Source organism: Chiloscyllium plagiosum, unplaced genomic scaffold (genome assembly GCF_037043375.1).
Source record: "Chiloscyllium plagiosum isolate Xiang-an unplaced genomic scaffold, Cpla_swu_hap1 HiC_scaffold_1, whole genome shotgun sequence".
NCBI lineage: Eukaryota > Metazoa > Chordata > Chondrichthyes > Orectolobiformes > Hemiscylliidae > Chiloscyllium > Chiloscyllium plagiosum.
Genome location: NW_028270139.1, coordinates 82,286,355 through 82,311,463, shown reverse-complemented (window position 1 = coordinate 82,311,463; position 25,109 = coordinate 82,286,355). Strand labels below are relative to the sequence as shown.

The following is a 25,109-nucleotide window of genomic DNA, read 5'->3' as shown; positions in this document are numbered from 1 at the left end:
CTTGTTAATCATTTCTGAACCCTTTCAAGTTTCACAACATCTTTCCAATAGGAAGGAGACCAGAGTTGCACGCAATATTCCAACAGTGGCCTAACCAATGTACTGTACAGCCGCAACATGACCTCCCAACTCCTGTACTCCATAATCTGACCAATAAACGAAAGCATACCAAACGCCTTCTTCACTATCCTATCTACCTGCGACTCCACTTTCAAGAAGCTATGAATCTGCACTCCAAGGTCTCTTTGTTCAGCAGCACTCCCGAGGACCTTACCATTAAGTGTATAAGTCCTGCTAAGATTTGCTTTCCCAAAATGCAGCACCTCGCATTTATCTGAATTAAACTCCATCTGCCACTTCTCAGCCCATTGGCCCATCTGGTCCAGATCCTGTTGTAATCTGAGGTAACCCTCTTTTCTGTCCATTACACCTCCAATTTTGGTGGAATCTGTAAACTTACTAACTGTAACTCTTATGCGCACATTCAAATCATTTATGTAAATGACAAAAAGTAAAGGACCCAGCACCGATTCTTGTGGCACTCCACTGGTCACAGGCCTCCAATCTGAAAAACAACCCTCCACCACCACACTCTGTCTTCTATCTTTGAGCCAGTTCTGTATCCAAATGGCTAGTTCCCCCTGTATTCCATGAGATGTAACCTTGCTAATCAGTCTCCCATGGGGAACCTTGCCAAACGCCTTACTGAAGTCCATATAGATCACATCTACTGCTCTGCCCTCATCAATCTTCTTTGTTACTTCCTCAAAAAACTCAATCAAGTTTGAGACATATGATTTCCCACGCACAAAGCCATGTTAACCATCCCTAATCAGTCAATGCCTTTCCAAATACATGTACATCCTGTCCCTCAGGATTCCCTCCAACAACTTGCCCACCAGTGACGTCAGGCTCACCAGTGTACAGTGCCCTGGCTTGTCTTTACCGCCCTTCTTAAACAGTGGCACCACGTTTGCCAACCTCCATCTTCCGGCACCTCACCTGTGACTATCGATGACACAAATATCTCAGCAAGAGGCCCAGCAATCACTTCTCTAGCTACCCAGAGTTCTCGAGTACACCTGATCAGGTCCTGGGGATTTATCCACGTTTAACTGTTTCAAGACATCCAGCACTTCCTCCTCTTTAATATGGATATTTTGCAAGATGTCACCATCTATTTTCCTACATTCTATATCTTCCATATCCTTTTCCACAGTAAATACTGATGCAAAATACTCATTTAATATCTCTCCCATTTTCTGTGGCTCCACACAAAGGCCGCCTTGCTGATCTTTGAGGGGCCCTATTCTCTCCCAAGTTACCCTTTTGTCCTTAATATATTTGTAAAATCCCTTTGGATTCTCCTTAATTCTATTTGCCAAAGCTATCTCATGTCCCCTTTCTGCACTCCTGATTTTCCTTTTAAGTATACTCCTACTTCCTTTATACTCTTCTAAGGATTCACCTGACATATGCTTCCTTCTTTTTCTTCACCAAACCCTCAATTTCTGTAGTCATCCAGCATTCCCTATGCCTACCAGCCTTTCCTTTCACCCTGACAGGAATATACTTTCTCTGAATTCTTGTTATCTCATTTCTGAAGGCTTCCCATTTTTTAGCCGTCCCTTTACCTGTGAACATCTGCCTCCAATCAACTTTCGAAAGTTCTTGCCTAATACCGTCAAAATTGGCCTTTCTCCAATTTAGAACTTCAACTTTTAGATCTGGTCTATCCTTTTCCATCACTATTTCAAAACATGTTTAATAAGGTAGCTTTAATAAGTTATCTGAGAAAAAGGAGAAAGTGAGGTCTGCAGATGCTGGAGATCAGAGCTGAAAATGTGTTGCTGGAACAGCGCAGTAGGTCAGGCAGCATCCAGGGAACACGAGAATTGACGTTTCGGGCATAAACCCTTCTTCAGGAGAAAAAAAAACACAAGAGGGAGAAGATAACCTTTGAGGATAAACTTGCACGTAATATCAACACTGACATAAAAACAGGAGTAGGCCATTCAGTCCTTCGAGCCTGTTCCACCATTCAACAATTTCATAGCAGATCTCTGGCCAAACTCCATATCCCAAAGAACATAGAACATAGAACATAAAAAAGTGCAGTGCAGAACAGGCCATTTGGTCCACGATGTTGTGCTGCGGATTATTCCTAATCTAAAATAAAATAACCTAACCTGGGCAGTCCTCAATTCACTGCTGTCCATGTGCATGTCCAGCAGTCACTTAAATGTCCCTAATGACTCGGCATCCACCACCATCGCTGGCAACGCATTTCATGCATTCACAACTCTCTGCGTAAAGAACCTACCTCTGACATCTCCTCTATACCTTCCTCCTAATATCTTAAAACTATGACCCCTTGTGCCAGTCAATCCTACCCTGAGAAAACGTCTCTGGCTATTGACTCTATCCATATCTCTCATTACCTTTTACACCTCGATCAGGTCACCTCTCTTCTTCCTTCTTTCCAGAGAGAAAAGCCAGAGCTTAGTCAATCTCTCTTTGTAAGAAAATCCCTCCAGTTCAGGCAGCATCTTGGTAAACCTTCTTTGCACCCTCTCCAAAGCCTCCGAATCTTTCCTATAATAGGGCGACCAGAACTGGACACAATATTCCAAGTGTGGTCTCACCAGGGACTGGTAGAGCTGTAGCAAAACCTCGCGGCTCTTAAACTCTATCCCCCTGTTAATGAAAGCCAAAACACCATATGCTTTCTTGACAACCCTATCCACTTGGGTGGCAACTTTAAGGGATCTATGCACTTGAACACCAAAATCCCTCTGTTCCTCCACACTACCACGAATCCTATCTTTAATTTTATATTCAGCATTTAAGTTTGACCTTCAAAATGCATCACTTCGCATTTATCCAGGTTGAACTCCACCTGCGATTTCTCAGAACAGCTCTGCATCCTGTCTATGTTGCGCTGCAGCCTGCAATAGCCCTTATTTACTATCGACAGCATCTCCAACCTTTGTATCATCGGCAAATTTATTAACTCACACCTCAACCTCCTCATCTAAGTCATTTATAAAAACTACAAAGAACAGAGCCCTGCAGGACACCACTCGCCTCCAGGCAGAATACTTTCCATCTACAGCCACTCTCTGCCTTCTGTCAGCCAAACAATTCTGAATCCAGTCAAATCTCCCTGTATCTCATACTTCCTGACTTTATTAATGAACCTACCATGGGGAGCCTTATCTAATACCTTGCTGAAGTCCACACACACCACATCCACTGCTCGACCTTCTTCGACCTGTCTCATCACCTCCTCAAAGAACTCAATCAGTTTTGTGAGGCATGACCTGCCCCTCACAAAGCCATGCTGACTGCCTTTAATCATGCTCTGCTTTTCCAAATAGTCATAAATCCTATCCCTCAGAATACTTTCCAAAACCTTGCTGACCACAGACGTAAGACTGAGTGGTTTGTAATTGCCAGGGATTTCCCGATTCCCCTTTTTGAAAAGACAAACATTTGCCTCCCTCCAATCCTCTGATACTACTCCCGTGGAGAGCAAGAAAGCAACGATTCTCGCCAGCGGCTTAGCAGCCTCTTTTCTCGCTTCCCGGAGTAGTCTAGGATAAATCTGGTCTGGCCCTGGGGATTTATCAATCTTAATGTTTTCCAAAATTTCCAGCACTTCAACTTCATCAATCTTGATCTGTTCAAACCTGTTTCCCAGCTCCTCAAGGTTCTCATTTGCAACAAGGTCCCTTTTTCTTAGTGAAAACCGAAGCAGATAGGGCTTCCCCTATCTGCTCAGACTCCACGCACAAGTTCCCTACGCTATCCCTGACCGACCATACCTTCTCCATGATCATTCGCTTCTTCCTCAAGTATGAGTAAAATGCCTTTGTGTTCTCCCTAACCCTTCCTGCCAAGCCTTTTCCGTGCCCCCTCCTGGCTCTCTTCAGTCAATTTCTGAGCTCTTTTCTAGTACGCCTGTATTCCTCTAAAGCTGTGCTAGATCCTTGCTTCCTCCACCTTACGTAAGCTGCCTTCTTCCTTTTGAAGAGAAACTCCTCTGTTCTCGTCCTTAATCTTACCCCTTCTTCCCTGTCTAAGAGGAACATGTTTGTGTATCACTCACAACAACTGCTCCTTAAACAGTCTCAGCATGTCTGTTCTGCCCAACTCCTGTCTGATAGCATCATAATTTCCTTTCCACCCAATTAAATATCTTCCCTCGGTAACTGCTCCTTTCCCTCTCCAAGGCTATGATAAATGTGAGGTAGTTGTGGTCACTGTCACCAAAGTGTTCTCCCACCGTAAGATCTGACACCTGTCCTGGCTTATTGCTGAGCACCAAATCCAAAATGGCCTCTCCCCTCGTCGGCCTGTCTACATACTGAGTAACAAAACCCTCTGAACACACCTGATAAAAATGGCTCCATCCAAACCATCTGCACTAAGGAGGTTCCAGTCCATATTGGGAAAGTTGAAGTCACCCATAACAACAACCCTGCTACATCTGCATTTTCCAAAATCTGCTGGCCTGAGTTCTTCAATAGCCCTACTGCTACTAGGGGGTCTGTAGAAAACCTCCAATGAGGTAGGTGCTCCCTTGCTGTTCCTAACTTCCACCCATACTGACTCAGTCGACAAACCTTCCTCGACAACCTTTGTTTCTGTAGCTGTGATGCACTCTGATTAGCAATGCTACACCCCCTCCTCTTTTTCCATCCTCCCTGTTCTTTTTAAACGTTCTAAACTCTGGAACATCTAGCAATCACTCCTGCCCCTGTGAAACCCACATCTCCGTTATGGCCACAATATCATAGTCCCAAGTACTGATCCATGCTCTAAGTTCATCATTCTTATTTCTGACACTCCTTGCATTAAAACAGACACACTTTTACCAATCCCTTTGTTTCATCACGTGAAAAACCTTCCTGATAGATTCACTACATCCTGTCACTGCTCCATCTACAACTATGCCCCTCTCATATGTACTCTGGTTCCCACCCCCTTGCCAAAATAGTTTAGTCCTCCTGAACCACACAAACAAATCTCCTACCCAGGGCATTTGTGCCCCTCCAGTTCAGGTGCAACCTGTCCTTCATGTACAGGTTCCACCTTCCCCAGAAGACATCCCAACGGTCTAAGTATCTGAATCCTTCCCTCCTGAACCAGCCTCGCAGCCACTTGTTAAGCTGCATTCGCTGACTGCTTCCTCACCTCACTGTCTCGTGGTACCGGTAGCAAACCTGAGATCACTACTCTACTCGTCCTGCTCTTCAGCTTCCAACCTAACTCTCTGTAGTCACTTTTCAGATCCTCAATCCCTTTCCTGGCTGTATCATTGGTGCCAACATGTGCCACGATTTCTAGCTGCTCACCCTCCCCTTCAGAATCCTGTAAACCGATCAGCGACATCCTGGATCCTGGCATCCGGGAGGCAACATACCTTCCGGGAGTCCCATTCCTGACCACAAAATCGCCTGTCAATCCATCTAAGTTTTGCGTCCCCTACCACTAGCACTTTTGTATTCTCCCCCTTTCCCTTCTGAGCCTCAGTGCCAGAGACCTGACAACTATGGCTTTCCCCTGGTAGGCCATCCCCACCAGCAGTATCCAAAACGGTATACTTATTGCTGAGGGGAACGGACACAGGAGATCTCTGCTCTACCTGTTGTTTCCCCTTCCTCCCCCTGACTATAACCCCAGCTGTCCTTATCCTGTGTCTGAGGAGTGACCACCTCCCTGTACGCATCCTCTCAATTTCTCTCTCAGCCTCCTGGATGATCTGCAGTTCATCCATCTCCGGCTTCAGTTCCAGTTCCCTAACTCTGTTTTAGAGGAGCTATAATACCTCAACTTAACAAAAATTTATTCCAGTTTTAAAATGAACCGATCCAGTATCCATTGCCATTTGTGGATGCAAGTTCCAATCCTCTACCACGTTTTTTGCACAGAAGTGCTTCCAAACATTTGTCCTGAATGGTGTGGCCCAATTTTCAGCCGATGCCCTCTAATGCTAGCATCCCCAATCAGTGGAAATAGTTTCTCCATATCTACCTGCCTTTCCCTATTAATATGCTGAAGACTTCGATCAGATCACCCTTAATCACCTAAACTCTAGAGAAAGGCAGGCCTAAACTTGTATAATCTCTCCTCATAACATACCTTTATTTCAGGGGTTACTATATTCTTGTAAGCTTACATTGTACTACTCAAAGTATTCCAAATGGGCCCAACAGGGTTTTTTTCATACAGCAAGAGCTTCTTTAAATATATAAATATATAAAAAGAAATAGAGACACCAAAGTTATCATAGGCCCCTTAGAGAACGAGGCTAGGGAAATAGTGGGGAACCAGCAAATGGAAGATGAGTATTTTGTACTGTGAAGACCAATAGCATTCCAAAATTACTAAATAATCAAGGGACAAAAGGGGAAGAAATAAATATAGTAATTATCACTAGAGAAAAGGTAATAGGGAAATTAATAAGAAGAACGAACAAGGAGGCCCCTGGACTTGATGAGATGTATCTTAGAATGTTAAAAGAAATAGCTACAGAGATGTTAGATGGACTGGTAGTAATTATCCAACCATCTTTCGATTTTGGAAAAGTTCTAAGGTTTGGAAAACTGCCAGCGATGCCTTTGTATAAAAAGGGAAGGAGATAAAAACACAAGTAGGTATAGACCAGTTAGCTTAGCCTGTTATTAGAAAAGTTAGAATCTATTATAAAAGGAAGAAACAGCTGAGCATTTAGTGAGTAATATGATCAAGCAGAGTTAGCTTGGTTTCCCACAAGAGAAATCATGCCCAACAAATTTAATTAGAATTCGTTGACGAGATAACAAGTAGCAGAGATAAAGCGAAAGCAGTGGATGCAATACATTTGAATTTTCGGAAAACATTTGATAAGGAATCATATGTTACGCTACTTAAGATAAGAACCCAAGGTGATGAAAATAGCCAATTTTCTATTATTGTTCATATAATGTTAGAGTTGGGATAAGGGAGTCATTTTCGGTACAGAAATATATAACTAGTGGAGTGCACAGGGATCAGCGCTGCAGCCACAATTACTTACAATATATGTTGTATATATAATATATTTTTATTGCTGCCAGTGGTTGGCATGGTGGCTCAGTGGTTAGTACTGCTGACTCAGTGCCAGGGACCCAGCTTTGATCCAGCCTCAGGGAATTGTGCAAACATTCCTCCCTTTTCTGCGTGTTTCCGCCAAGTGCTCCAGTTTCCTTCCACAATCCAAAGATACACAGTTTAGATGGACTGGCCGTAGAAGATGCAGGGTTACAGGAAGAGAGTGGGATGCTCTTCATGGGTTGCTGTGGATTGAAAGGGCCGAATGGCCAGCTTCCACACCTTCGACATTCTATGATTCTTCACAATTCTCTTTTGACATGGAGTTAAATATTCTATTCATTTCAGACACTGCATGTTTCAGTGAGGATTCTTCAATTTTATTGGTTAAGAGGAAACACTCGTTTGTCCTGATCTCTCAGGCACAAGATCCAGCAATGATGACATGGCACTGTCATAAATTTCGAATGATCACAAATTACAGTGCAAAAGAAAATAACAATGGTTAGTTATAGCCTGCAATGTGTTGCATTTCTAGACAGGCTACCAGCCACTTTGAAGTTCAAGGAGTCATTCAGAACCAAAATATGAAGGTTCATATTTGCTTCAAAGTGGAGTTGCAGGTAGATAGAATAGTGATGGCATTTGGAATGCTTTCCTTTATCAGTCAGAGCACCAATTATAGGTGTTGGGAGGTCATGTTGCGTCTGTACAGGACATTGGTTAGGCCACATTTGGAATACTGCATGCGATTCTGGTCTCCCTTCTATGTGAAGGATGTTGTGAAACTTAGAAGGCTTCAGAAAAGATTTTCAAGGATGCTGCCAGGGCTCGAGTGCTTGAGCTTTAGGGAGAGGCTGAATAGGTTGGAGATGTTTTCCCTGGAGTGCCGAAGGCTGAGGGGTGACCTTGTAGAGGTTTATAAAATCATGAGGGCATGGATACGGTAAATAGACAAGGACTTTTCCCTGGATTGGGTAAGTTCAGAATTAGAGGATATAGGTGTAGGATGAGTGGGGAAGGATTTAAAAGTGTCCTAAGGGCCAAACATTTTCATGCAAAGGGTGGTGCATGTATGAAATGAACAGGACTAGATTATGTTAGGATGACTGGTCTGCATGAACCAAAGGGTCTCTTTCTGTGCTGTACATCTCTATGACTTTATGACTGCTGAAAGGAACATTGGAACACAGATCATCTCTAAAATAAATACGAAAGGTTTGGAGGGATATGGACCAAGTGCAGAAAGATGGGACTAGTTTAGTTTGGGAACATAGTCAGCATGGACCGGTTGGACCAAAGGGTCTGTTTCGAGGCTGTATGACTCTACCTTCTCTCCTATGTTACACAAGGCACTTTTGACACTAGTCTGACCTCCTCCCCTTCTGCACTGTAGGGGTTCTATGATTCCATGAACCATCCCCAGTTGCAAATAAAGCTCACTGAATCACAAATCCTACTTCAAAACAAACCATTAAATAGCAATACTGACAGCAGACACCACAGGTTTTTGAGGGTTCCTTAATAATATCAAAGCCAAATGGTGCATGAGGTGTGCCAGCTGTCCTGCTTCTCTTTATCCTTCAAATCCTTCAAATTTCATTAGTACCCAAAAACCTCTCAATATCTGTTCTGAATATACTTATTGACAGAGCATTTGCAGTTCTCTTGGAAATAAAATTCTGAAGATTGACAACACTGAATCAAAAAAATTCTCATCTCAGTCCTAAGTAGTTGACTCTTTAGTCAAACTGTGAACCTCAAGAATCCTCAAACAAGAAAACATCTTGCAACCTCTACATTATCCAACAGTGCTTGATACCATCATTCTCATACTTCTGACTTCTGGGGAGTTTAGGCGTAGACTTTTCATTGACTTCTCTTAGTACAGTCCAATAAAGAGGCACAAATATACAAACAAGGTGGTTATGGTGAATTTCAAAATACTAGTTTGGTCTCAACTGGAGTACTCACCTGCCCCTTGACTGGAAAATGACATCTATCCTCAATTGAGATTTTTGCCGTGGATCTTCATGTGACAGAACAGGCTAATTCTTGATGTTTGGGCACGTGAGGCAGGATGTCCCAAAATGTAGCGGGATTTGGAGTGTGGAATTGGTTTCCTTTGCTTTCCTTCTCTGTTATCACTCTCATTAGTGTAGCATTTGGAATCAAAATATATTGCAGTCTAATGGAAAGTTGTCATCAGTTTAAATGATGGGTACCAAGCTCCTCAATTATTAGTGTAAATGCTTGAAGGAGAGCTACAGGTTGGCTTTGTAGTGTTTGTTTTCTCATCTGGAATGCTGCCCCATTCGATAGTTGAGAAAACAGGACCTGACAAGGAAGACATTTTACAGTCCACTCAATGCCCAGTACATCTTTGATTTTACAGGAGATTTTCCTGAATGCTTATAGATTAAGATTCAATAGGACACTAGCAATTGTTTGAAGGTCTTCTCATTGAATCCAGAGATGGCAGCAGACACATCACTGGTGGAATTTATCAAGAGCTCTTCGGCATTGCTAGTAAGTAAAGTTGCTATAGTCCTGCTGTACCATAGGTCTACTCTTTCATTAGAATTGAATTGAATTAATTGAATGAGTTTTTATTGTGACATACTCAAATGAGTACAGTGAAAAGTTGACAAGTTGCTACTTATGATGCTATTTTAGGGGGCAAGGTACCTCAGCACAGATTCTTCAGTACAAGTTCTTCAGGAAAAAAAAATTAGGAAAATAAAGATAGGTGACCGGTGATGGTTTAACCTGAAGGTCACCATAATTCAAATGAGATGGGAGCTTGAAGAGGAGAGTACCTCATGGTAACCTCAGCAAGCGAATTCATGCTGTTGGCATTACAAACCAGCTCTCTTGCCAACTAAACTAAAAATCCAGGCCTCACTCCAATACAATAACTGCTCTGTATATTAGAACTTTTGTGGACTTGCAGAGATCCTTGTCAAACATTCACTGTTGCAGTTTATGGAAGGCTAAGCTGCACAGCTGATCTGATACCGCACTTCTCAATCAATGGTGGTCTTTTGAGAGAAGGTATGGAAACTGTTCAACATAATCCAGAATCTCCCCTTTGATATAACTGGAAACTAGAATATTTGACTGACCAAGTCTGGATTAAATGGGTTTTGCGAAGGTCTCTGCAGCAGATTGGAAGAGTTCTGGTGCTGAGACGGCAATGAAAAGTGTAGTCAACTACATACTATAGGTCACCTATATTCATGGTGGTCAGTTGAGTTTTGGCATAGAGATAACTGAGGTTTTTCATCTGGATAGTTTGAAATGTTCTTAGAAGGAGCTTTGATGAGGCAAACAACCATAATCAGGTAAATTATAAATAGTGTGAGAACTGTCACAGTTCTATTTGATGCTCGTTCATATTTTGAAAGCATTGATTTGATAGCCTGTCATTTCAAAGTCAAAATGTCGCATTATCTGAAGTGAAAGCTGGAAGATTGCTGTATTATCTCCACAGATGTGATGGCTTCCACTATCAAATGGTCAAAGTACTCAGAGGTAAGCTTTGTAGTTGGAACTACAAGGGAAGAGAGTTGTTGCTTCTCTAATTCTGAAAGTACTAGCTTTTAACTGCTCAAGTGATTATAGCAGACTACTCATTGTTTCCTGATGTTTCCATCTTTCTCTTCCAGAGTTGAAGCTCTGGTCTTTCTCCAAAGGTGTTTCAAAATGTCTCTTTTATGACGTTTCTGATTCCAGGTAGCTTCCCTTGCCTTTGTAATATTCTTGGCAGGCAAGCAAAGATGACCACTGTATCAAAAGACCTGGAACAAATTGTTGAATCATGTGTTTTATAAGTAGTAATTCAATTTAATAGATCAAAATCTTTTTCATCATTGCAGTGTCCAAGGAAGCCCAGCCTTTTCAGACCTTATGGGCCCATATAATTCAAGATCTTTACACTTCAAGGAAAGCCATCAAGTCAATGAATGTAATTTGCACTTGTGGAATGTTCATCGAATTTCAAATATCTCTTTCATATGATATGATATGAACATTTGAGAATTATTGCTTTCTCTCTCTTCAGGAGTGCCTGTCCTAACAGAAGACAAAGAGAAACTGTTTGATAACCTGAGAGACACGAGGCACAGATTTAAGTTGTTGGGCACGAGGCATGGGGCCGATGTGAAGAAGACTCTTTTTGCATATCTCCGGGTAATGATGTGCAATTTACCATATTCAAATGGTGGAGGAAGGGAAGACAATATTTCAAAAGGAAATTGGATGCAATTACCCTCCAGGACCATTAAGATTAGGCAGGGGAGTGTGACACACTTGATTGTTCCACACAGAGTTTGCACTGGCCAGATTGGCCAAATTGACTTTTCCTGCACCATAAATTCATTTTATGTTTGTCTATGTTCTTCTCTCAGACAAGAGAAGTACCTGAAACAAAGGCACAAATGCTGGAGAAACTTAGACCTGGCAATATCTGTTCGGAGAAAAACAGTTAACATTTTGAGTATAGTGATCCAGTCTAGGGAATTAATTACAACACCTAGAGGGAACCTATCAGTGGCATGCTTAACATTTGACAACACAGTGACAGAGAACAGGTTCTGTGGGACAACCATTGTTATCAAGATAAAAGTAAGCTTTGTGCAAAGGAATGTTTTGCTCTCTACACTTTTCCTGAAATTGATGTGCTGAGAAGATCTGTTGTTCTCTGGCAGATAGGAAAGAACAGAAACTTTAAAAATAACTCCCATGTAAAAGACAAATGCAAGTAATAAATAACTTAGTAAGGACATTCCCAAGAGTTGCAAGTAATACTAGGTTCAAGCTGTCTCCTTTCTTGAATGTCATCATCGGCATCTCAAAGGTAATTTAGAATACCTTTGTTCAACCAGTAACCAATATCAGTAGGCCACTTTCAAGTTTCAGTACTTCTGCAGGGATGGAACAGCCTTGCTTTGATGTTTTTGAACAAATTGACAGCAGTTATCACTTCATATTGATTGCATGTTGTGGGAGATTTTTCAGAGGGTTCACTTACATCATGGAGCTCTGACAAGAGTATTTGTAAACAGTTTTTTTTTACTGCAGGTGACTGTACGAGAGGAGAATCTTTTGGATTTTGTTAGTGTTGGTCCATGTATTGAAAGTCCAAAGATCATCTTGGTTTCCCTTAAAAAGGCAAGAGTTTTATGCATTTGAATGAGGAGTTGAATTTCCACAGAGTTCTCTGCCCATTTTTGTTTTCCAATGCATGGGCTTTTCTCTGTAGTTTGACTCCATTTGCCAGGTTTGGAATGCTGTCTACTTTCAATAATTGATGCAATGAAATGTAAACTTACTCTCAAGATAAGCAACAGAAGTGCTGAGTCAATGACCCAACCAAGTTTCCTTCACATAACAAAGACACAGGGATAACAATCTTCAATTTGATTCCATGTAGCACTAAGAAATGGCTGAGGGTGCTGAATACTGCAAAGGCAATGGGCCTGACAACATTCCAGCAATAGCACTGAGAACATGCCAGACCCATAGCCAAGCCATTCCAGTTCAGCTCCAAACAGTGGTATCTACCCAATGATGTGGAATATTTCCCAGCTTAGTCCTGGACACAAAAAGCAACGCAACTTCCACCCAACAAATTATGATGTCATCACTCTACTCTGGATCATCAGTAGGATCTTGATCAATTGGGCCAATGGGCTGAGGAGGGCAGATACAAAGGCAGGACCTACACAGTTAATGATAGGTATTCCTGATGAAGGGCTTTTGCCTGAAACGTCGATTTTACTGCTCCTCAGATGCTGCCTGAACTGCTGTGCTTTTCCAGCACCACTAATCCAGAAACGGTTAATGATAGGGGCCTGGGAAGTGTTGTGGAACAGAAAGACTTGGGGTTTGAGGTACATAGTTCTTTGTAAGTTGCTTTCTTTAAAAGAAGACAGGTAGACAGGGTGGTTAAGGCAGCGTTTAGCACGCTTGCCTTCACTGCTCAGACCCTTGAGTATAACAGCTGGGACATCATATTGAGATTGTATCAGAAAGTTGGTGAGGCAAATTTTGGAGTACTGTGTACACTTCTGGTTGTCCTGCTTAGAAAGGATATTATTAAATTGGACAGGGTTCAGAAAGGATTTACCAGGATGCTGTCTGAACTGGAGGGTTTGAGTTATAGGTTGGATAAGCTAGGGCTCTTCATGGGAGGGGTGAACTTAGAGATTTATAAAATCATGAAGGACATAGTTAAGGCAAATAGCCAAGGTATTTTCCCTAGAATTGGGGATTGGGTTGGGGGGGGGGAGGGAGACATCAAGGTGCCTTGCAAAACTGGAGTTAGTGTCAATGGGAATCTAGGAGAAAACTCTCTGCTGGTTGCAGTCACATCTGGCATTCAGGAAGATGCTTGTGTCAACAGTCCTTCTAAGGTGCACTGCTACTTGAAAAATTCACACATACTGACTGGTATGTGGACATATTGAATTCCAGTTCTGGATATGGACACACCTCAGAGATTCCCATAATAGCAGGAAAATCTGGAGAGAATATATGTTGTCGTTTTTTGGAGGTCAGTCATCTTCGTTCCAGGACATCTTTCAAAGTTCCTCAGGGTAGTATCCTAGACTCAACCATTTTCAGATGTTCTCTCAATGATCTTCTCTCCATCATCTGGTCAGAAGTAACATGCTCACTGAAGAATGAACAACATTTACACCATTCCAGACTCCTTAGATACAGAAACAGTCCATCTCCAAATACAGAAAAATCTGGATAATACCTAGGCTTGGGCTGACAACTGGAAAGTAACACTCATGCACATACAAATGTCAGGCAATAACCATCTCCAACAAGATGTAGGGGTATGGGTGGGTTGCGCTTTGGCGGGTCGGTGTGGACTTGTTGGGCCGAAGGGCCTGTTTCCACACTGTAATGTAATCTAATCTAAAAAAAAAGACAGAATCTAACAGTCAGCCTTTGACATCAACTGCTATTACCATCACTGAATTCTACACTATCAAGAATCTGGGGTTACCATTGACCAGAAATTGAACTGGACTGGCCACATAAGCACAGTGCCCTCCAAGATCAGGTTAGAAATACTGTAGCAAGTCATCTCCCATCTGCCCAAAGCCTGCCCCATCTATAAAGGCACAAATCAGGATTGTGACAGAATACCTGCAACTTACCTGGATGAGTATAGCTCTAACAACACTCAAGAACGTAGCATCATTCAGGACACCACATCCACCATCGATGCTCAGTAGCAGTGTATACAGTCTACAAGATGTACTGCAGAAATTCAGCAATGTCCTCAGATAGTATCTTCCAAACCAATGGCCACTACCACCTAGAAGAACAAGGGCATTAGATACATTGGAACACCTACCTGAAAATTGACCTCCAAGCCGCCCATCAAACTGACTTGGAAATATATTGCTTTTCCTTCAGTATCAATTTCCTGGAACTTCCTCCCTATTGGCAATATGGATCTACCTAAATCACATGGACTGCAGCAGTTCAAGAAGGCAGCTTATCACTTACTTTGACGGCTATTAGGAATAGGCAATAAATGCTGGCAATGCAAATGCAGGAATGAATTTTTAAAAATGCGGTTCTTCTTCGATATTGGCAAGACTGAGGAGTGAGGGGGTGGGGGGGGGGGGGGTTCAAGGGAGTTAGTACTTTGATATTTCCCCCGATTTAAAGGGAGCCACAATAGTTAAGAGCAGCTCTAAATGAATCAGGGTAACTAGAAGTGCATTTACAGAAGAATCAGGCAAAGTTTACACACAGAGAACCAGCAACATCGGTTCCTGGGAGACATTCTGTGAAACAACAACTTTCAAGTTCCAGCACAAGTTGGCTTTGCAGAATTTGATGTTCTATTATCACCCTCAATTGTGGCAAAATTTTCACTGTTCGCTGATGTTGGGACTACAAGATCCAGGTAGCCATTGCAGTTTAAGGCACTGGTCAAATGCAGTGATTGATTGATCTATTGTCATCACATGTACTGAGATACAGTGAAAAGTGTTTTGTGCATTATACAGGTGAAACTTACCATACAAGTGCATCAAGGTAGCAGAACAGAGTACAGAATACAGTGTTACAGCCGCAGAGAAGGTGCAGAGAGAGATCAGAATTAACATTTCAGAAGTCCATTCAAAAGTCTGTTAACAGCAGGGAAGAAGCTGCTCTTGAATCTATTTGCATGCGTATTTAAATATTTATTATCTTGTGCTTGATAGAAGGTGGAGGAGAGTATAACTTGAGCGAGAGAGGTCTTTAACTATGTTTGTTGTTTTCCTGAAGTAGCAGGAAGTATAGATAAAATCATTGGATGGAAGGCTGGCTTGTGAGGTGGACTGGTCTATGATCATGACTGGTCTTCTAGTTTCTTCTGGTCTTGGGAACAGCAGTTGCCAAACCGCGCTGTGATGCATCCGCACAGGATACTTTCTATGGTGCATCAATAAAAATTAGTAAGAATCATAGAGTAATCGAGATGTACAGCATGGAAACAGACCCTTAGGTCTAAACCGTCCTTGCTGACCAGATATCCCAACCCAATCTAGTCCCACCTGCCAGCAGCTGGCCCATATCCCTCCAAACCCTTCCTATTCTTATACCCATCCAAATGCCTTTTAAATGCTGCATTTGTACCAGCCTCCACCACTTCCTCTGGCAGCTCATTCTATACCTGTACCACCTTCCATGTGAAAAGGTTGCCCCTTAGGTCTCTCATATATCTTTCCCCTCTCACCCTAAACCTATGCCCTCTAGTTCTGGCCTTGTGGAAATGCTGAATTTCTTTAGCCTCCTGAGGAAGTAGAGATGTTGTTGTGCTTCCTTGACTATCATGTTGATGTGGGTGGACCAGGACAGATTGTTGATGATTACCACTCCCAGAAACTTGACACACTCAACCATCTCCATACCATTGATGCTGACAAGGGTGTGTCCTCCACTCTGCTTCCTGAAGTCAATGACCAGCTCCTTCATTTTGCTGATGTTAATGGAAAGACTGTTGTCTTTACACTATGCCACTAAGCACTCAATCACTTTCCTGTATTCTGTCTCATCGTTGTTTGAGATCCAACCTATGACAGTGGCGTCATCACCAAACTTGCAAATGGAGTTGGTGTGGAATTTGGCCTTACAGTTGTGAGTGTATAAGGACTATAATGGGGGGCTGAGTTATGCAACCTTGTGGGGTACTGATATTGAGGATTTTGGTAGAAGAGGTGTTGTCACCTATTTTTACTGGTTGCAGCCTATGTTGGGACCTCTGACTATTTGGCCAACACTGAAAACTACTAAATTAAATTTGAATGCTCTACACCCAGCTTTGAAGGAAACGTGGCTTAAATATGGATAAGTCAAATTGCTGAAATGGTGCTTTACAGTTCTTCAGTTTAAGAAAATGAAGCATCATTGATCCAGGATTGTCTAAATTAATCAAGGAAAGACTAACCTCATCAGTGACATTGTTTTCCAAGTTTAGGGCATTTATGCTTATGAAATCAAACTTCTGATAATTTAGATTTAACCTCACATTAATCAGTCCAAAGTTTAGAAAAATGTGTCAGAGTACATGCATGATTACAGAATCCAGTTCACACAACGAATGGATGTGAGCATTATGGCGTTTGAGTCGCACGACTAGATATCAGATTGAAAGAGAAACGTTTGGTTGCAAGGAATACAGAATCCACAGGTGATCTTAACTGCATCTTGATCTTGAAATTTGTAACTCCCATCCTGAGTAATGTATGTACCATTCTGCTCATGATATAGTGTGACTGCCTTTGACCAAATACAGAAGTTAGCAACCCAGATTAATTCAGCTAATATGAGTAATAGCTCAGAACCAAAGAAGTTGATTTTCTTTAGAAAGTAATATAATTCACATTTAAATTATAAAGGGGGTTGATAAATTTAATCCAGGCAATTCATTCACTGAACAAGAAGTTCAAAATTTGGGAACAGACTAAAATGTGTATGTTATAGATAAGATAAATCACAATTTCTTTTTACAAAGGCTAATAAAATGACAATACAATTAGTTCTAAAAAAAAAAACCAGGTTGGTTTTCTGGAATAAAGATGATACAACAGATATGATGAAGAGATAGAGGGAAAGATATCTTTGCTGCAGTAATCAGTATTGCCTGTTCCTAAACTTTATATTTTGATGCATCTGGAAACTTGCAAATTTCCTGTTATATCAATCACAGAGCAACATTATTAAATGCAGAGTCCTGTGGTTTGGATTATCTGACTGGTGCGATAGACAATGTGCTGTGTATGGCAAATGTTAATAAAGATCAGATTCAAAATTATCCATAATTACTTCCTTACTCATGCTTCAAATACTTTGGATATTAAACGCTTATGGATTTTTATTTTCACTGCTCTAAATTACATCCTACTTATTTCTGATGCATCACTCATGTCTGACATTGATCCTTAGAAATACAAGTGTAACTTGTCAAAACAATATCTATTGTAGATGTTTATAAAACTATAAAATGTCTCTACTCTGTAGCAATAAAAGATATTGTGAAATTGATATGCCTCACACTTTTGTATAAAACAGTGACCAGAATCTGCCCTGGTCTGGAATAGCAAAATCTTGATTTAAGTCTGTATCAGTGACATAGAGGTCAACAGCACAGAAAGGCACTTCGGTCCATTGGATATGAGCCAAAGGTAAGCACATAAATATTTTGATCCTGTTGTCCAACACTTGGCTCAAAGCCTTATATATGTTAGCACTGCAAATGCAGAAGTAAATACTTAAATGTTATGAAAGTTTCTGCCCTAATCACCCTTATGGGCAGTGAGTCCCAGATTTCCACCAGCCTCTGGGTGAAAACGTTTTTCTTCATATCTCCTCTAAACCTCTGTCCCTTACCTTACATCTATTCCCCTGAGTCACTGATCCCTCCTTCAAGGGGAAAAGTTATTTTCTATCTGCCCTATAATCATGTCCCTTCTCAGCCTCCTGCTCAAAAGGAAACAAACTCAGTCTATCCAATCGCTCTTCACAAGCCTCCCCATTACTCTTGACCCACTCCAATTTGCCTATTGGACCTACAGATCCACATCTGATGCCATATCACTTGCCCTTCACTCCTCCCAGAACATCTTGACACCAAGAACAGCTATGTAAGAATCCTACTCATTGACTACAGTTCAGCCTTCAACACTATTATCCCCTTGAGACTGATTACTAAACTTAGTGATCTTGGACTAAGCCCCACTCTCTGCAAACGGATCCTCACTTTCCTGACCCACAGGTTACAATCAGTGAAGATTGGGGACAATATTTCATCATGACTAACACTCAACATTGGAGCTCCCCAGGGGTGCGTACTCAGCCCCCTACTGTACTCACTGTATACCCATGACTGCATCGCCAAATACCAGACTAATGCCATTTACAAGTTTGCTGATGACACCACCATAGTCAGTCGAATCTCAGGTGGTGGCAAAACAGACTACAGAGGGGAGGTGGAAGACCTGGAAAAATAGTGCACTGAGAACAATCTAGCTCTCAATGCCGGCGAAACCAAGGAACTCATTATTGATTTTTGGCAGGATGTTACTCATGCCCACCCTATGCATTAACAGCTCAGAGGCGGAAGGAATGGAGAGTGTCAAGCTCCTGGGAGTGGTCATCCATAACAGGCTTTTTGGACTCTTCACGTAGGTGCACTGGTTACAAAGGCCCAACATCTCTTCTTCCTCAGGCAGCTGAGGAAATTTGGCATGATGGTGAATACCCTTGCCAACTTTTATAGGTGCGCCATCAAAAGCATTCTGTCTGGATGTATCACTACTTGGTATAGCAACTGTACCATTCAAGATCAGAGACGGTTACAGTGAGTGGTGAACTCGGCCTGGACAATCACAAAGGACAACCTCCCATCTACAGAATCCATCTACCAAGTCTGCTGTCAAGGAAAGGCCACCAGCATTCTCAAAAATCCATCCCACCCTAGCAATGCTATTCTACAACTTCTACCATCGCGAAGAAGGGTCAGAAGCCTGAACACGCACCAGTCAGTTTCGGAACAGTTTCTACCCTACTGCTGCTAGAATACTCTTACATTCGCCTGTACCTGTGCTTTTGTTTTCGCCGCTGTTTACCTATTATTTACTTACCTATTTTACTTATCACTGTGATCTGCCTGTATTGCTCACAAGACAAAGCTTTTCACTGTGCCTCGGTACACGTGACAATAAATGGAATTGAATAGAATTTAATTCATAAACTCTCCATCCCAGCCAGCATCCTGAATAATGTCCCAAAGGCAGTTATCCCATATGCCTCCTTAACCTCTTTGTCTACATGTCTCACTACCTTAAGAGACCAATGGGCACACACACACACCAATGTCCTGTGGTGTGCATCAGGATCCTATAGAATTTCTGATATACGCACATACCATAATTGCCTTGGATGTTTAAATGTCTAATGATTGATTTGTGCAATCCTCACACAATAGTTTCCAACTGGGAGATCTGGGAAATGTTACACAGTTTAATCTCCTGAGATTAACCAGTGCAAATGAACAGAGTACCACAGTTGTCCCCTCACAAATCTTCCCTATCCACACATTAAACATGTCCCAATTACCCCAACACAATTACTCACCTTAATCAAATACCCCATCAGACTCTTTTTCCAGATTACACAACCCAGATCCCAAATTCCTGACTGCCCCAAGCTGACCAAATGCCCATTTGACCACAACTCCCCCAATCCTGACTACCTGACCCAGTCACCCAACCACTCACTCACCAAACAAAGTCATTCATTGAAAGTCATGAGATCTTGAACAACTTACGTTATAAATCGTAAATAAAAATAGAACACATTCTTTCTTCACTCATTTTCTTTTATGTTCACCAGATTCAACCCGGAATATCTGTGCTCACCCATGTTTTACACAGCTGGGATTGGAATTCCAAGCTGAAAATGTGCAGTACAACCAGGGAACTGAACATTTCACAGAAAGCCCAGAAGTGTTCTGACAAAGGATCATCAACATGAAATGTTAAAAGATGCTGAGTATTTACAGCATTTTCTGATCCTATTTCAGTTTTTCTGCATTAACAATATTTTGCTTTTGAGTAATGTACTAAATTTGTTTGGTATCGTTCTATCATGCTTTTCAGCAACACTATTTGGACTTCTCCTTCATTTGCTAGATTAAGTGTTATTAAGCAAACTAGGAGGAGAAAGTGAGGGCTGGAGATCAGAGCTGAAAATGTGTTGCTGGAAAAGCGCAGCAGGTCAGGCAGCATCCAAGGAACAGGAGAATCGACGTTTCGGACATAAGCCCTTCTTCAGCAAACTAGACCTGTATCATAGAATGTTTACATCATAGAAGCAGACCATTCAGTCCATTGAACCCAACAGTAATTTAGTTCCATTTCTCTATCTTTCCCCTGTACCTACCAATATTTCCATTCAGGTGCTTATCCAATCCTATCTTGAAATACCTCCATTATTCCTTCAGAAGCGCAGTCCAAATAATGAACATTCACTTTGCTGAATGAGGTGTCATCTTTTGACTAACTGAGTTGTCTGTTTTCTTCAGTGAGCAAAAGGTCCCCCTGCACTACTGAGAAAGCAAAGGAATTTTATTTGTGTATAACCAACATTTATAACTTCAAACAACACAAGTTACCTGACTATTTATTGTATTGTTGTTTATAGGACCTGTATAAAGTCACCATAATCTTACAGGATGTAGAGCTGCTCTCTGCTGAAAATGTGTTGCTGGAAAAGCGCAGCAGGTCAGGCAGAATCCATGGAGCAGGAGAATCGACGTTTCGGACATGAGCCGTCCTTCAGGAATCATTCCTGAAGAAGGGCTCATGCCCGAAACGTCGATTCTCCTGCTCCTTGGATGCTGCCTGACCTGCTGCGCTTTTCCAGCACCACATTTTCAGCTCTGACCTCCAGCATCTGCACTCCTCACTTTCTCCCGTAGAGCTGCTCTCTCTCTAGAAAGAGACCAGCGTCGTGGTGGTTTAATTTGAGGGTGACACACTTGAGGCAAGGAGTGATGTTGACAGGGTGAGTTCTTCATGGTTACCTCAGCCAGTACAGGAATTGAACCTACACTATTGGCAAAACTCTGCACTGAAGAAAACTGACCTGTGTACTGTACGTGTCTACATTACAATTCCAAAAGTAAATAATTAGACTGCACTTCAAAATTTCAAAAGGATGTTAAAGGCAATAAATATGTAAATTTGTTAATTTCTATTTTATTTTCCAGTGCCTTCCTTTACCTTCATTAATGATATTTAACTGTTTAATTGTTAATTTACCAATTAGCCCCTGGCAGTTCCCACCTACCCCACCCCCAAACACCATCTCCCTGCATTTTCTAGCCACAACCTCTTGGCCCTGGATTTATGCCCTTTTTCACCGTTTCCGTTTATAAGTTTTTTTTAATCTGCTCCCATTTGTCAACTATTACCTGTACGACTTTTGCTAATTAGAAACAGGTCTTTCTTGTCTTAATACCCCATTAAACATTGCCATATTTTATTCAATTGTATAAAAGCAAATAACTGCGGATGCTGAAGAGTCGCCGGACTCGAAACGATACTCTGCCTTCTTCCTACAGATGCTGTCAGATCTGCTGAGTTTCGCGAACAATGTGTTTGTTCTATTCAACTGTATCTTTTAAACAGTCGTGGGAACTGAGGTAGGCCTTCTGGGGCATTGAATCTGATCCGTTATTCTCTGTAACCACCACTGATCCGATAATCCTCAACTCCACTTTTCTGCCTTTTCCCCTTAGCCCTTGGAGAATCGGTGACTGGTCAGAAACGGGGGGAGGGGGGTTAAATCAGACCAGACAGACATAACAGTCTTCAATACTCTTGAACACATTTGTTATTACAGCCTCTCCAGGATATTGTTGAAAATCCGAGCCATTGGCAGCAGCTGGGATGTTGCTCAGCAACATCAGACAAGAACAACACAGAGAGGATTGACAGCAAGGAAGGCGGGTGGGGCAACATCTCAACCTGCAGGATATTCACCGACACAAAATGCAGCAAATATTAGTGCAATTTAATAAATCTGTTAATTTTCTGGTCGATCTTGCTGAGGTGATTTCTGCGGATCAGTGTTAAACTAAGGCGGCGGTTTTGCCCAGCTCCCACGGCTCATCTCCAGTCTCCCTCCCAGCAGAGAAACCCGCAAAAAAAAACCTACCTTGGCCCTTCCGGTAGCTTCTACAGTCGGTACAGAGAGCGGAGCAAACACATCCCCGCTGGGGAGGCCCAGTCTGTACCGCCGCTCCCGCCTGGTCGCGCTCCCCGACTCCGGCGAAGATGAAGAATGACGATAATAGTAATAACAACAACAACAAGAAGCCACCGCCGCCCCTCCGGCAGCCGCCAGCACGGCGGGCCGCCTCGAGCGGAGGGAGCTGATGAAAGTGCTCCCCCGCCGCGAGGCCCCGCTCACGAGCTGCAGCCGCATCATAGCCCGCAAAGCAGCCATTGCTACCGTTAACGGTCGGATGGAGCAGTCGCGAGGGGCGGGGCTCTCCTGGGGCGGAGGGAGGGAGGGACTGTCCTTAGGAGAGAAGGAAAAGTCCCACAGGGAAGAGAGGGAGGTCTGTCCAAAGGAGAGGCCCCACTGAGGAGGGAGGGGCTGTCCTGAGGAGAGGAGGGGTACCACTTGAGGAGAGGTGGGCTCTCCTAGGGAAGGAGGGACTGTCGTGAGGAGAGAAGGAAAGGTCCCACTGAGGAGGGAGGGACTGTCCTGAGGAGGGGTGAGGAGACGTCCCACTGAAGAGAGAGGGGCTGTCCTGAGAAAGGAGGGACTGTCCTGGGGAGTGGATGGAAGGGCTGTCCTTAGAGTGGGGTGGGGGCGGGAGGAGAGGCCTCCTGTGGGGGATGGGACTGTCCTGAGGGGGAAATGGCTCTTCTGTTAGGGAGGACCCCCCGAAGAAGGGTGGGGCTGTTCCTGAGTTGGGTGGCCTCTCCTGTGGGAGAAGGGACTGTACTAAGGGGGAAAGTGCTCTCCTGAGGCTGGGGAGAGGATGTCCACATGTTAAAGGGGTCTTTCCTGAGGGAAGAGGTACTGGGGATGGAGGATCAGGGGTGGTTGAGGCAGATCTGGGGCTGTCCTGAAGGGTTGGGGATCTGACCTTGGTGGAGTGGAGGAGATGGGCTGTTCAATGAGACTGGATAGAAGTATGAGGCAGAGAGACAACTGTCTTGTGTATGGGTCAAAGAGGAGGGCTGTCCTGCTGAGATCTTCAGGAGAGAGTGGTTGTGGCGGAGGAGAAGGGGCTGACATGTGTCAGATATGTCAGGTTTTTGTGTACCCAAACTACCTTGGGCATGGCAAGAACTTCTCCATGCTTGGGAGGATAAGTGCCATTTGTATAGGAGGAAGAGTGTTTGCCCAATGCTTAGAATGCCCTGTGCTGGGTGGTGATGGAGGCAATGGTTTTTATGTGAAGATGGATGTCCAAAGACCATGGTAAGATTCACCATGAATTGTAAACTCACATTGTGACATAAACAGCTTTCAGTAATGTCTCATTCCAAATCAGAAGTCAATGAAATAAAAATGAAAACAGAATCAAAATGGGGAATAATTAGGGATGGGCAATGAATGTTGCCAAGCCAGTGACACTCTCATCCTGTGAAAGAATAAAAAAAAACTTATTTTGGGATAGAAAAGGAAGTTGTTCAAATCAACATCTGCTTGAGGAGTAGTTTTGTAAGGAACCCATCTGCTAAAATTGTTTAAAGAGTGGAAAACTGTTTTGAAGTTTTAGATTAATTAGGTTCCTATGCCGATTAGACATTAAAGAGAATACGATGTAATATAGAAATATTTTATTTTATAATTATTTCACTTGTTTCATAGAAATATAATCAAAATTACCTTTGTCTAGTTAAGGAGTAGGATAAAAAGATGACCATTGTAAATTTAGAATTATGTAATATGCTGCTACTAATTCATTGTATATGTTTTATGAAATAATTTGTTTAGAAATTAAACTTAAAATGAGGAAAGTTGATAAGGGATCCTACGGAGATACAAGACAATGTTCGAAGTTAGTTACCAGATAGAATTTCCTGTTAAATTCTTTAGGCTTGCTGAGTTAAGTTGAGGTTCATGCATGAGAACAGCCCAATATGAAGACAAAATTAGGTAGCAATTTGAAAAGAACCCCAAAATTAAAAATATTTTTGAAAGGTTTTCTTTCTCATTTATTATTTCAGAACTACATCATGGGCAGCACATTCAGCACTGTCGCATCACAATGCAATTCGATTCCAGCCTCGGGGCAACTCTCTGTGTAGAGCTTGCACATTCTCCTTGTGTCTGCGTGGGTTTCCTCCAGGTGCTCCGGTTTCCTCTCACAGTCCAAAGTTGTGCAGGTTAGGTGAATTGACCATGCTAAATTGCCCAATGTATATAGGGGTATGTCGGTTAGGTGCATCAGTCAGGGGAAATGTAGAGAAATAGAGTAGGGGAATGGGTCTGGGTGGGTTACCTTTTGGAGAGTTGGTGTGAACTTATTGGGCCAAATGGCCTGTTTCCACACTGTAGGGATTCTATGTATTTTCTAAGTATTAATCAAACAAAGTACATCATTATCTTCAAGCATGTTTCTTTCAAACTCCTTTGAAAATCAGCCTTAGCCTTATGGGGTCAAATCCATTCCAATGATCTGAACATATTGTCCAGTCTGGGACTTCAGTGCAGTACTGACAGAGTGCTGCAGCATTAGATGAATCATTCTTTGGATTTGATATTAAACTAAGGCCCTGTCAGTTCTCTCAGTTGATCGTAAAGGATCCCATTTTGAAGAGGAGAGGGGAGTTAAGCCCAGTATGCTGGTCATTATTTGTACCTCAATCCACATCAATAAAATAAATTGTGTGTCATTGTTGTGGTTCTGTTTGCTGAGCTGGGAATTTATGTTGAAGACGTTTTGTCCTCAGTCTAGGTGACATCCTCAGTGCTTGGGAGCCTCCTGT

At 42.4% G+C, this 25,109-nt stretch overlaps 1 protein-coding gene across 5 annotated transcripts in view; it reads right to left on the bottom strand.

Annotated features, from left to right (window-relative positions):
- The window catches only part of micu3a (mitochondrial calcium uptake 3a), a 199,741-nt gene extending 176,965 nt beyond the window's left edge, over positions 1–22,776 (bottom strand). For 2 of the 5 annotated variants that reach the window (XM_043690223.2, XM_043690241.2), the window contains exon 1: positions 22,315–22,776. In XM_043690223.2, the coding sequence (XP_043546158.2) occupies positions 22,315–22,605 (291 nt within the window). In that variant the 5' untranslated portion in view covers positions 22,606–22,776. The remainder of the gene's footprint in view (positions 1–22,314) is intronic. The other 3 variants (XM_043690233.2, XM_043690279.2, XM_043690270.2) reach the window with 2 other exon arrangements.
- Positions 22,777–25,109: the final 2,333 nt, after the last annotated feature.